General features: G+C 35.3%; 1 protein-coding gene across 4 annotated transcripts in view; it reads right to left on the bottom strand.

Annotated features, from left to right (window-relative positions):
• The window catches only part of atp6v0a1a (ATPase H+ transporting V0 subunit a1a), a 33,767-nt gene extending 20,612 nt beyond the window's left edge, over positions 1-13,155 (bottom strand). For 2 of the 4 annotated variants that reach the window (XM_051097829.1, XM_051097821.1), the window contains exons 1-10: positions 13,017-13,155; positions 8,620-8,776; positions 7,282-7,360; positions 6,484-6,581; positions 5,754-5,882; positions 4,995-5,081; positions 2,779-2,861; positions 1,496-1,622; positions 1,255-1,337; positions 632-725 (exon numbers count right to left, since the gene is read on the bottom strand). In XM_051097829.1, the coding sequence (XP_050953786.1) occupies positions 632-725; positions 1,255-1,337; positions 1,496-1,622; positions 2,779-2,861; positions 4,995-5,081; positions 5,754-5,882; positions 6,484-6,581; positions 7,282-7,360; positions 8,620-8,736 (897 nt within the window). In that variant the 5' untranslated portion in view covers positions 8,737-8,776; positions 13,017-13,155. The remainder of the gene's footprint in view (positions 1-631; positions 726-1,254; positions 1,338-1,495; positions 1,623-2,778; positions 2,862-4,994; positions 5,082-5,753; positions 5,883-6,483; positions 6,582-7,281; positions 7,361-8,619; positions 8,777-13,016) is intronic. The other 2 variants (XM_051097847.1, XM_051097838.1) reach the window with 1 other exon arrangement.
• Between the last annotated feature and the right edge of the window lie 932 nt (positions 13,156-14,087).

Genomic DNA, 14,087 nt, shown 5'->3' on the forward strand with positions numbered 1-14,087 from the left:
TAAAACAGGGAGTTTGATCTTCTTTGCATGTTCACTTTGTAAACACTGCGTCGGTACTTCTGCAGCGACGTAGGACGATTTTTAAGTTGGAGGAGAAAATGGGAGATGGGAGTTTTTAGACGTACCCTAACTGTCATGACCAGAAAAAAAAAAAAAAAAAAAAAAACAGAGATAGACAAGACGAGCATTTAAGGTTAAAAAGTACATAAATTGTAATAATAATAACCGATCGTTTTGCTAGATAAGACCCTTCTTTTTTGGCTGGGATCATTTAGAGCCCTTTTGCATTTTGGAAGTTCAAATTTGGGGCACCATAGAAGTCCACTATACGTAGAGAAATCCTGAAATGTTCTCCTCAAAAAACATAACTTCTTTACAACTGAAGAAAGAAAGACATGAACATCTTGGATGACAAGGGGGTGAGTAAATAATCTGTAATTTTTGTTCTGAAAGTGATTTAACTCACCTCATCAAAAAGATTTCCTTAAAAAACTAAATAAATACTGTGCATACACGCACTTATTTTGACCAAAGAAATTAAAGAGAGATATATAAGCTTTTGTTCAAAGCAGAATTAAGTCTTTGTCAGAGAACTTGTGTATGTGGTGCGCATATTGCACATATGTCTTACCATCTGGAGATCATCAATTCGAGAGTTGACTCCAGCTGCCATTTCCTTCCTCTCTTGAGGGGTCTCAGGACAGGGGTACAGAGATGCCCGAAACCTAATATAAAATATAGGTAAAATATATGAATATAAAATAATATAATTTTAGAAATATGTCAAATATACACTACACAATCAAAAACACTATTATAAGTTACAGTCAGTAAGATTTTTTTAAAGAAATTAATACTTTTACTTGCATTACATTAATCAAAATTGACAAAGAAAATTATGTTACAAAAATTCCCATTTCAAATAAACACTCTTTTTTGACAGAATCCTGAAAATATAACATGGTTTCCACAACCATTTTGAACATCTCAGCTTAAAATAAAATATATTTAAATAGAAAATAGTTATTTTAGATTGTAATAATATTTCACAAGATTACTGTTTTGTATTTTTGATCAAATAAATGCAAGCTTGGTGAGCATAAGACATTTCTTTCAAAAACAACACTTTTTTTTTTTACCAACCCAAAGTCTACAAAATCAGAGAACAATGTCATGATTTCAAAATCTTATATCAACACTGTTTTCTTTTGATTTGGTCACTTTATATTGAGACTGGGCAGTGAAGCTGCGTACCCTTCACAGATCTTCTTAACTCTGTTTTTCAGCTGGTCTCCCTGGAAGAAAATGATGAACACTGACTTGTGGACATGGTCTCCCTGGAAAAAAGGAAAACAATCACACGTAAGAGGAAGTTCCTATTAAATATACTGTTAACTAATAATTCAAAATGAAATTCTGATTCTTGATAAAAATTAAACTAATAATTCTTGAAAATGTATCTAAAACTTTTTTCTTTTCCACAGGGAAAACTGACCGTTGCAGGGTCCTCAAGTGGGTCCTCGATGTCTGCTTGTCGCAGGAAGACATTTCCACGGCAAACTCTCCACAGCATCCTCTCGAAGGTGGGAATCCTTTCTCTGCCTATCACCCCTGCAACAAACCTACAACCAGCATCAAAGGTGAGTCAATTACATCCGTATTCTTCAACAGCAGACATTTGAATAATGAAACTGATATCCAGGAACACCAAATCATTTGAGTTACTGTAAAAGGTTTAATGAAAACCTGAAAATATTTTGAAATTTAGGTGGGATTGCCCCAATAAGGATTAAATCTTGATTAAATATTTATTTCATAAATCTGCCACACCAAACTTCAAATCTTGTTTAAACATAATCAGGGTGTAATGCATAATCATATTCACATTTAAACCAACATTTCAATCTTAGTCTAAATGTTAAATATAAGTTTAAGTTAACATTAATCCATTTTCTCCATTACTTCAAACTCAGACAGAAATCTCTGGTTACATTTAAACTTGATGAGGTTGTGTATATTCATTTTAAATCAAACTATAGTATTATTTCTATTGTGTGGTGAAAGACAAACACAGGGGATGGATTGTCAGGCCTCTCAAACACATTGTGTGCAAATCTGCACATCCATTACTCTACCATCTGGCCACAGTGTCATGTTTCAGCCACCATCTAACAAATGATCTGCATCCTATATTGCAAAACTATATTATGTTAAGATACATCCATATTCCTCTTGGGAGTTCTCTCCTGATGGGGTTTTCCTTTCATCCAGTGCTCTCAATGGAAAACTGTGTTTCGTGTTAAGTATTAAAGGCATACCAGGATTATTGATCACAGATCAATGACAAACCCGCTGGCATTAGCAGCAGTTACATAAGAATGTGTGTCACATCCCTTTTTACTACTACAGTTTTACAAGCATAAACCTGTTAAAAAGCTACCTCTACCACTGTACTTTTTACAGCTCAGTCCAGAACATTATGACCTTATTACTACCAACGAAACATTTGATACATTTACTATCCATATTTAGAGCTATTTAAAAGCCCTGTTCTGCATTTTTCTAGAGTTGTTAACATACACAGATACTGAATTCCCAGTGTTTAAGCAGACCTGTTTCAGTGACAGTGAACTGCATCTTTAAGAGATGCAATTTGCGGGGTAAAACGATGTGGAAATACACTGAAAGCATTGCAGAAGAATGAGTCGAGGATGCACTGTAGCTGTCCATCTAACATAGCTCAATAAGACAGACATTAAAACCCACTGACATACTCACCCAAGCCTTAGAGGAGCGGCACGTCCGACCTCATTTGGATCCAGCAGAGTTGATGACTCTTCCAAAAGTGAAGGATCTTCCATCTAACAAAAAGGAAAAGAGAACAATAATTTAATTTATTTATCTCTTCCTGTAGAAGTAATCTGATTTTGAATCAATCAAAGTTCATTGTAGCATTGATAATATTGTTTCAGGAAGTTTTCAAACAAATAAAAGGCCCTTTACAAACAACAGGGCAAAGGTAAATTCAGGGGGTATCAAGCTGTTGCAGTTAACTTAATATTTAAAATGTTGTAATAGCTCTACTTGTTAACCCTTTAACTGTCACTCCCATTTTTTAAAACAGACATAAAAATGCAGAATTTTTATAAGTATAATGAAAACATTTTGTAATATGATTTTGATGTACATTTTCTGTGGTAATGCAATGTTTGATTTTAAAATGCCTTTCAAAGGACGAATTTAGAAATTTTATTTTTTTTGAGCTGATACATAATTTCTTATGATATCTAAAGCGTGATAGGGAAAAAGGCAATGAAGAAAGTCTTTTGTGACAAAGGTCTGAACTCATGTTATGATGTAGATGTTTTAAGTTGCACTCTTGTATATTAATCTATTACTTTTCCTACATAATTTCTATCACAAAAATATGGTAAAAGATCTATTTAGGAGTCTTAGACCTTTCCAACGATGTATAGTTTGTCATGATTAGATTACAATTTATTTGTTTTATGGTGAAGTAAACTTAAGTTAAAGGGTTAAGGTAAAGTACTTATTTCGTGTTATATTAAAAAAAAAAAAAAAAAAAAAAAAAAAAAAAAAAAGGACAAAGTTTATGCTGTCTTAATTTTTCAATGGAATTACTATCAAAAAGATGGATTTACAGTGGTGGCCAAAATTATTAGAACACTGGTATTTCCACCAGCTACAAAATGTTTTTAAGGCAGTTATTTCTATCTTTTGCTGTAGTGTGTCAGTAGCAAATATCAGTTTATATTTCAAAACATTCATGTTGCCATTAATTGTAATAATCTGGTGAGATTTTTGTTTACACGAGTCTGACAACAGCCAGTGCTCCACACAGACATCTGATCTCATCATTATCCAGTCTGTCTGGAATGACATGAAGAAACAGAACAAACTGAGACAGACTAAATCCACAAGAACTGTGGGAAAATCTCCAAGATGCTTCAAGAGACCTACCTGCAAAGCAACAGTACTATTAAAAGTTTAAAAATGCTGTAAAATGAGGATTCTGTCAAAAATAATGTCATAAATAGATGTTCTTTATCAAATAAGTTCTATCAGCTAAATTAAATCAACATGTGGTGTGAGCACCCTTTGCGTTTAAAGCAGCTTTTGCCCTGGGTGTACTTTGTATTTAGGTCACTTGAAGCATCTTGGAGACATTGCCACAGTTCTTCTGGATTTAGTCTGTCTCAGTTTGTTCTGGTTCTTCATGTCATTCCAGACAGACTGGATGATGATGAGATCAGATGTCTGTGTGGAGCACTGGCAGTTGTCAGACTTGTGTAAACAAAAATCTCACTGTATTATTACAATGAATGGCAAAATGAATGTAGAAACATAAACTGATATTTCTTGCTGACACACTACAGCAAAAGATAGAATTAACTGACTTAAAGCGATTTTAGCTGGCGAAAATACTAGTGCTCTAATGATTTTGGCCACCACTCTATTTTAGAGTCAATCTTGATATTTAATACTACTCCATCAGCTGACAGCTTTTACCCAAAGCAACTAACAATACACATATTACAAGAATAAATCAGATGATGTGCCTAACTCAAAAGCACTGAGATTGCAGCAAAGGAATTGGTCCTTGTAAAGTTTGAAACAGCTCACTTTTTCGATTTCTAACCACTGAGCCACACCACCCTCACACCATGCACCACCTACCACCAGTATGTGTGAGAGCCCAAGTTAGTGTAAGTGAATCATTACAAGGCAGCTAACAACTTTCAAATGATCTTTTATAACTTGTAAAAGAAATATCACAATAAAATGTTAAAGTTTAGATCAGTGTTCAGGAAGCACAGAGATGTATGATCAAAGATCTCCAACAGGCTGAAAGACAGAAAAGAAACACCCTGGTAGTAGCTGATTATCTCGGCCACAAAAGACTTTTTTTTTTTTTTTTTTTTTTTTTTTTTTTTTTACAGTTTCAAGAAACATGTGAATAGGGAGTCGAACACCTTGCAGAACCGGTCTTGGGAAGGGCAGTTTGACATCATCATCAGCGGCTGAGATGTGACCAGGAATTCAGAGAATGGCCTTTCAATCTGTTAGACATGCATCTATCTTTGTCAGCTTGAACATTATCACAGACATGGGGAAAAACATGGTTCCTCTGTTTGTGTAACTGTGTCATTTGACTACTGAATGGTGTTAATTATTCAGATTTTATAGTTTGTATTCAAATAAAACCACTGTATGGCATTTCTGAGTAAAGGCCATTTTACACGGTAAAGGGGAACAGTGAGTTCCCAGTTCAGGTTAAATGAAAGAGAAGTGGAACGAGACAGAATGAAAGACGACGCAGAAAGCACCAGAGGAAAGCTAAACACAAAAACAGAGTCTCTGCTAGCTTTCTTTTAAATGTTACATGCCACTGACCAATCCAAGGTGATTTTACTCACAATCAATTAAATGGTGTTTTGCTTTGGTCAAAGAACAACATGGAGGCGAGGTTTATGGCAGCATTTTATGGCTTAATTATCGTCTCATTCAGATGTAGCATATTTTTGCTCAAGCTGAAGCAGCAGCACATACTATTGTGGTTGCACAGGCAGGTTTCACACCGCCTCTCAAGAGTGTGGGAAATGGAAGAAGACAACTAAGACTGCATGATCACAAACAAAGCTTGCTGCCTATCTCACACCGTGTAAAATGTCTCTCAGACCACAGGAAATTCTACAGGCTGAAGGTTTTGTAAGAGATGAGGTGTTACAGACCTCATCAAAGAACTGCTGTGTTCTTCTGAGGATGTGCTTAAGCTCAGTCAGCTCCAGGAAGTTCTTCTTCAGAGCTTCCTGGTTGGTGTTGATCTCCTTCAGCTCATTCTCTAGCTTTTCAAAGGTGGCCTGCAAAGAGTGAAAAAGGACACATCATATTTAATGCATTCAAATTCACACATATTAGCTCCTGTTCCAAAAACTAATTCGCTTATAAGCACAAATAGAGGCGAAATATTCAATTGATAACCGTTTATTTGAATATATTTTGAAAATTTATTCCTGTGATGGCAAAGCTGAATTTTCAGCATCATTACTCCAGTCTTCAGTGTCACATGATCCTTCAGAAATCATTCTGATATGCTGATTTGCTGCTCAATTAACATTTCATGTTATTAGCAATGCTGCATACTGTTTAATATTTGTTTGGAAATAGTCATACATTTTTTTCAGGACGCTTTGATGAAAGTATCACAATGTATTATGGGATTGCCTTCTCAGTGAAGGATAAATACAATGCTGCCTTAGACTTTCAGCCAAAATAAGGTATCTTAGTAGGCAGCATAATTAGAAACAATTAAGATTGTGGAACAACGCTCACATCATCCCTTAAAATATTGCCTTTGTAGGCAGCTCACAATGTTTTGGAACACAGCAATTTTAAGTATGCATCTTTTTATTTCTAATTCTCATTTTCCCTTATTCTGAGTTGTGCATGAAGGTTTTATACCTCCAAATCAATCATGTCTCGTGGGAAAGGGACTTCTGGGTTCTCCCCTGTGTCTACAACAGGTATGTTAGCCTTTTTGATTTCCTTCTCAACAAATCCTTAAAAAGAAAAAACAAGATTAAGCAGAGAAAACAGAGCAAATAATAGAAACAACATGTTCTTAATGGAATAGTTTACCCCAAAATAAAAATTCTGTGATTAATTACTCAGCCTTATGTTGCTCCAAACCCATAAGACCTTCATTCATCTTCAGAACACCAGAAACGTTGTAAGGACATCGTTAAAATAGTCCATGTGACATCAGTGGTTCAACCATAATTTTATGTAGCTACGAGAATACAATTGTGCGCAAAGAAAACAAAACCATCCATAATGCCTTCCATAATGGCAGAAAACCATCCCGGGAGAAAATAAATTGTTGAATAAAAATTTTATTTTTGTTATCTCTGCGCTCAAAAAGTGATCTCATAGCTTCATAAAATAAAAAGAAATACTGATGTCACATGGACTATTTTAACAATGTCCTTACTACCTTGCTGGACCTTAAATGTGGAAGGACCCGTGCTGTCTACGGAGGGTCAGAAAGCTCTTGGATTTCATCAAAAAAAATTTTACTTTGAGTTCTGAAGATGAACAAAGGTCTTACGGGTTTGGTGCGATATGAGGGTGAGTAATTAATGACAGAATTTACATTTTTGGGTAAAATAATGCTTTAAATATCTTTCCACTGAATTTAACCAGAACATAAGATGTTGTGTCAGCAATGACTTTCAGCTCACTACGTCAGCAATAACTCACTTAGTTTCCGGTCCATCTCCTCACACCGACGGACCTCATTTACAAACTTCCTCTGGAAAACGTTCACATCGGGGTTCAACTGCAATTCAGAGAAAGAGAAAAGATCACTGACCTACTACCATTCTCTCCAAGGAAACACACCAGGGTGTAGGTAAAAACTGCAAAGTCATATTTACAGCAGAACAATGAATACACATGAAATAAAAACAACACTGTTGTCTGTGAATAACTAGATGAGGGTTCAAGAATGAGCAAGTGCTCTTAGGCCACTTTGAGCATCGTTTCACAATCACTTCCTGTATGAGGTCATAACGTTCGTGTATCTGATAGCCGTTTAAAGTTGTTCCCAATTCAATTTCATCGGCTCTTAGTATCACACTCTGCTAAATGAAATTTCCTCTACTTAATATTTCTTTCCCATCACAGTAGCAGTAAAAAAAAAAAAAAAAAAAAAAAAAATCAAGTTCCCACACTGAAGCAATGCTCAAAATCTTGTCCGCAACATAGTCATAAATGCTGCAGGTACGTAAAAAATAAGAAAGCAATTACAACACCACTGTACATGTCTGTTCCTGAAGCGTTTCCAGTAGTGGCATTTTTATAACCAAGAACTGTCAAAACAAATTAAGTAGTGCAAACTCTAAGAGTGTGGCTAAAACAGAACTGATATGATATGAAAATAAACAATGTAGTGTCAATACCGGATCTTTAAATAAGGCAGCAACTTTTCTCAAAGGGCATCAAATGTTTACCTGAAGTGACTTGTATACTGAATAAGCCTACACAAGAAAGTCTATGAATGTGTTTTGAAGATTTCGGCTTATTTCCTCTGCTGAAAAGTCAGAAATATTTAATTGCTCCCATTATCGATATTGCATAATTGTTTCATTATTAACGTTAAGTTGTTAACACTGAACGTGTGTGACTTTTGTAGCTTCATTCATTACAATAGGACAAATCTAACTTTCAGAGAACTATTCTGACTAGCCAACGAGACTCTGCCTACTAAGCTAACAATTAGCTGGCATAATTAAATTTCCCTAGCAGAGATAAAATGTGTGCTACGTACAATTGTTAGTACTGCACTTTTCCAGTCATGGCTTTTCACTGTTGCATTGTACACGTCCATTCATCAAATGCTTAAAATATTCATTAATTCAGGCATCCGGGATACATCTAGCTACCAAATGGCATTTACTAACAATGACAATAATGTTACTGCCATGAGTCACTATGAATGAAGTGCCACCCTCTGCTGTTTTAAATGGGTTTGATGAACAGCAAATGTTCCAGGAATTAATAACCAGTGTATGTCATTATGACACAGTCTATACTTACATCTCTGAATTGCACCATGCCGATCTCCCCCAGCTCACTGACACAGCAGTAGGCGGACTCAGACTGGAGGAAGAGCTGGGCCAAAGTCATCTCCTCACTGCGGAACAGCTCCCCCATAATGCACTGCTCTCTACCCAATGCACTAAGGGGAGAATGTCTAGGGAAAGAAGGAGAAAAACACAAATGCAAAAAGGAACAGAAAACAAGGTTTTACATAAACAGAGTAATATTTCTGTTTGACACTAAGCACAGCCACGCTGATTGTGCAAATGCAGTGAGTTTTACTTTAACCAGAAGGAAGGAAGACAGCCCTCAAAATAGTACGTCAGCATTTTTAACCACATAATACGCACACAATTTTGATCTGTTTACTGATTTGTGCGAGTTCTGTTATGCTCACAGTCCTGTAAGATGATGATGCCACAGCTAAATGCTCTGTGACAGTGAGCTGAACATCATTGGACTTGGCCAATGGTTTACAAAGTCATGAGAATCACATGAATGTTCTGTTTTCAAGGTTTTAACATCCAATGGTTATCCGACAGTACTGTACAAAAAGCTTGCTTATAGATATCACATTAGCAGCTATGACAAACCAACAGCAAACTAGGGCTGCTCAATTGTGGGGAAAATTATTTTACACATTGACTTCCAAGGTACAAGTTCTGATAAATGTGCAGTTAATTCTCATATTGTTTTTTTTTAGAAAATATTTGAATATTTGTTCTCTCCTCAAATTTTTTCACTGCTAAAATGTTTTTGAAGATATCTGGAGACCTTTTAATAACTTCACAATAAGCACAATGCAAATGTTGGTAGCCTGCTACAACAAGAACAATCTCTGAGGGAGTAGGGTAGTATCATGGTAACACTCTTTACCTGATTTAAGCATCCCTTTTTTTCTTTAACTCTTTTTTTCTTTTTTTAATTTTAAATTTAATTTATTTATTTTTTGTTTAATTAATTTATTTATCTTTTTTTTAGGGACTGGGCTGATGGGAGGGAGAATAGGGTGTAAAATGTTTGCTGTGTTTACATGATTATTATTCTGTAATTGTGGAATCTGCTGTGATATGCAAACTGAAAAAAAAAGTAATAAATATTATGTTCAAAAAACCTGTCACTGCTGAAACACAGTAATAGGTCATTTAATTAGAATGGTTATACTGGCCTATTTTCAGAGGTAAATCAATAACAATTACATTTTTAACAATATTTCAAATTTAATTTTTAAGATTTGTTGTATTCTGAATCCAATTTTTCTTGGCAAAAGCAAAGAAGTTGAACATACTGATTTCAGCGTTAAAGATTCATTATTTTGAATATACATTGAACCAAATACTTCATAAAATCTTAGTTGATAATTCAGCATAGTTTTATTTTTGGCACGTTTGTCATGTTTTGGTAGTGACTGCACATTTTCGGTAGTGACGGTAATGTTTTGGTAGCGACCACATTACATTACAGAACTTTAATTAGCATACTACAACGCTACTACAACATACTAAATTACTGAAAATTTGCGTAACTGTATTAAAATTGTTTATTTTCCCCAAATAAAGGGTTAAGTGTTACCTTTTGTCACTACCAAAACAATGATGTTTCGGTCGTGACTGTTTTGGTAGTGACAATTTTATGGGAAAACGCCCAAAAAAAAAAAAATTTGTTTAGATACTTTATTTTAGATTTTAGATACTTTTGAAGCTAGCTCAAAGATGCTAATCAGCACACGGTTACCTAGCACATTTCTGAACAGTTGTACACATATAAAAACTAAATGTTATGGAATAACTCCCAAAAAGTGTGCTTAATTGCAGAAAAATGTGTTCGGTAGTGACATTCCTTAAAGTTACACACAGATTTTTCAAACTTTTGAACACATTTACCTCAAAATGATGGGGCCTATCTATTCACCATGTGGCTATGAGAGAGGGGGACACAAGAATATTTCCTGATCATAAATGTAGGGATGTAATTAAAATCAGTCTCAGGACTAAAACACTCTGTGTTTTTCGGTAGTGACAAGAAAAATGTGGTACTTTTTTTTTTTTTTGCATAAAGTTTCATAATTTACGAAGAAAATATAAAATAAATATATATTTTTTCACTTCACTTTTTAAAAGAATCAAAAAAATTATTTCAATATCATTTTCATAAGTTGAAATTTATGGGTTCAGAGCCACCTCCCAACTGAAAGTACCCAATAACCCAATAAATGATATTAAGCTTACTAATATTTTAAATATTATTGTGGGTTTCAATAGATAAAAGAAGGATCTTAGTAAACATCTCAGATTGTAATACTTAAATGCTTTTTAAATGTGTTTTTGTGGTTGTGGGACAGCAGTTCACATCAATTCTGTAGAATGGCCCATATAACAAAAATGGATTGCGGCATAATAATAATGTCCCCATTATTTTGTTTTCTTAATCATTGAAAGCTAAATTATATTTGAAAATACATTTTGATTAATCGGCCAGTACTACTACTCATGGCAAAGCTTCTGCCTTATTTCATAATACAAAGAGCATTATGCATTTCCATCCAGACTATCCATCTTGACTGCTCAGAAACAATAAGATAACCCAGTACAAAACTTTGGAAAGATTCCACAATCTTGTGCCCAGAGGACATGCAAAGAATGTTACGCTTCTGTGCTGTTTCACCAATCTCATGGCATGTGATGCTCCACACAGCTGAGGGAATGAGCACATGCTATCTCAGAAGAATGAGGAAAAACACACAGGAGCATTCAGCGATTACACATAATAACCCGATGAACTTTACTTTCCCTGGACCTACTGCTACAACTGCAAGGAATGTGCTCTCCTAGGGCAAATCCTGATCTTCTCAGCGAAACGCATGTGGTCCAATCAAAGGAATGAATTGTAAATTGTAACCCATTCTTCAAAGCAGTCCCTTACTTTGTGTGAAAGAAGTTTACTATTCATTAAGAATAATTGTACGATGGACTCCACTCACAGGGAGCGGATTATAGATTAAGCTGCGCCATGTGACTCTCTGTACTAAACATTACCGACACAGAGGCACTTTGTGGCATGTTAAGACACAATGAAAATCGACAGAACACAAAAAGCCATTAAACATTTTCGCAGGTCCATCTTACAATTTCTAAGTGGCAGAAATGGGACATAAGTAGTTTTTGTTTCATGGGTAATTCCACACGTGCTGAATAATGCAGCACCTCGGGGAATTATCAAGATGCAGATACTCTTTCAGCTGTCTCTGTTTATCCTGCTCTTTTTTCCATTCTCCCGTATAACGGCATATAGCCGTCCCAGCGTCATCAGGTATCAGTGCAATGGACCAACGCAAGGTCTTTCAAAAACAGATCCCACAATAAGACATCATATTAATAATGTGAACTCCTGAACTGCTGACTCCAAAGCTACAGAATAGAATAGAATAGAATATCACCTCACAAAATCAGGGAACTGTTGAAGGTACAGCTGTCTAATATATCAGCACAATACTGTAGCATACAACAAGAGTTTTCAATCCTTTAGACCTCCCAAATATGATCATCCTCACCCCAAAAATACCCATCCTAATACTTAAACAGCAGCTATATATTTTCATGTATAACGACCAAATTTATACTGTGAAAAAAACTAGTAAAATATTATTTGGAAAATATTTAGTTTCTATGACGCTACATTATTATGTTTTTTAATTAATATTATTCACTGTAGTACTGCTCCGTTAGATGCATTATTTATTTATTACTTGTTATGAAATGTTTACTTATTTGAATCACTTTTATTTAGTTTTATCGTATATTTTATTTATCTTTGCATGTTAATATCATACAGAAACGACAATTACACATAGAGATTATGTTAGCAGTAACTTATATTAGCTGCTTTGCTAAATGGTGCGTAGTCAAAGTTTTCTGAGCCCTTTTTTATAGTTATTGCATACTAAATGCCTTGCGGAAATTACTTCCGCAATGAAAAATCGTATTTTGTCGTTGAACTGTGAGAAAGGGTAAACACAGACACCGGCTTATTAACTAGCCTGACAGAGGACATTAGTGTAGCTGTCATCCCAAGCCTATTTGTCAACAAGCAGTAGGGCAAAGTGGAAGTTTGTTCATTTAACTATGTAAAAACTACTGTAAAAGTGGAAAGGGACTCCTATACGTTTCACGCTTAAACTTAAACATGAAAAAAACTAAACAGCAATATTACAGAGTTAAAGCGCTAATGCTAATTATCCCGGACAGGTTGTTACCTCAGATAACGTAAATACTCAACAACGCACACCAAAAAGCTGAAAAACACGCTCTTCTCTTCAAAACAACACTCATTAGGCGTTTCAAAATAGTTAATAAGTGAGAAAAAAAAGTTATTTTAGTAAAAACAATGTAACTTACTGAGTTTAAACTGTTGAAATGGAGTGCTGCGGTCTCTGAATCCTCTGCGACGCGAGCATCAGCTGACCAGAACGAGGCAGAGCGAACGTGACGTCATGAACAGCCCAGTCCTGGTCACGTGATCGTTGTTACCTGGACAGAGTGGTTCTGAGAAGTGTGAATGTGGAAAAGGGAGTGTGTCTGTTTATTATTAACTGATGCTGTCCTACTTTCCTTCCGCTTTTATTTCTTTATTAAGCATATTTCAACACTAGCTATTATTCTGACAGCATCTGTTGAACTGTAGATGAAATATATTGTCCCGTAGTTCCCAAAGTTTAAAAAAAGTATTATTTTTCTCTCAGTATTTTCAGCATTCCTCTTTTTGTGGTTTGCTTTTTGTATGATGGTGGTTACATTGGTAGGAGGTAACCACCTTGGTATAGATACACTTCCTGTGGTCTCATCGCATTATTGTCTTTGACCATATTTTGTGCCTTTGCTCCTCCAGGAATAGTCGATTAGTAAAGTTTATATATAATTATATATTAGAATTATAATATATATAGGGCCTTGTGAAAGTATTTTATTTTTTTTCATGTTTGTTATGTTGCAGCCTTATGTTAAACTGCTTTAAATTACTTTTTCTTCCACACCAATTTACACTCGATACGCCGTGACAAAGCACAAAACAGGTTTGTAACAACTTTGGAAATCTGGAAATCACAGAGGTCAAAAGAACTGTTTGTAAGTCTTAAAGACAGGATTGCTTCAAGCCACACATCTGGGGAAAAGTTTAGGGAAAATCTGCTGCATTGAAGGTTCACAGAAGCATGTAGCCTCTATTATCCATAATTGAAGATGTTTGGAACAACTAGGACTCTTCCTAGAGCTGGCCTCCTGGCCAAACTAAGCAATTGATGGTTGAGTGGTGACCAAGAAGCAGATGGTCACTTTAGTTGAGCTCCATGATCATAAATGCAGATGGAAGAAACTTACAGGAGGACAAACATCACTGCAACACTCCACCAATCTGGCCTTTATGGCTGTGGGCTTGAACCTGATCAAACTTTTTTGGAGAAAACTTAAAAT

The sequence above is a fragment of the Labeo rohita genome, chromosome 3, assembly GCF_022985175.1.
Source record: "Labeo rohita strain BAU-BD-2019 chromosome 3, IGBB_LRoh.1.0, whole genome shotgun sequence".
Lineage (NCBI taxonomy): Eukaryota > Metazoa > Chordata > Actinopteri > Cypriniformes > Cyprinidae > Labeo > Labeo rohita.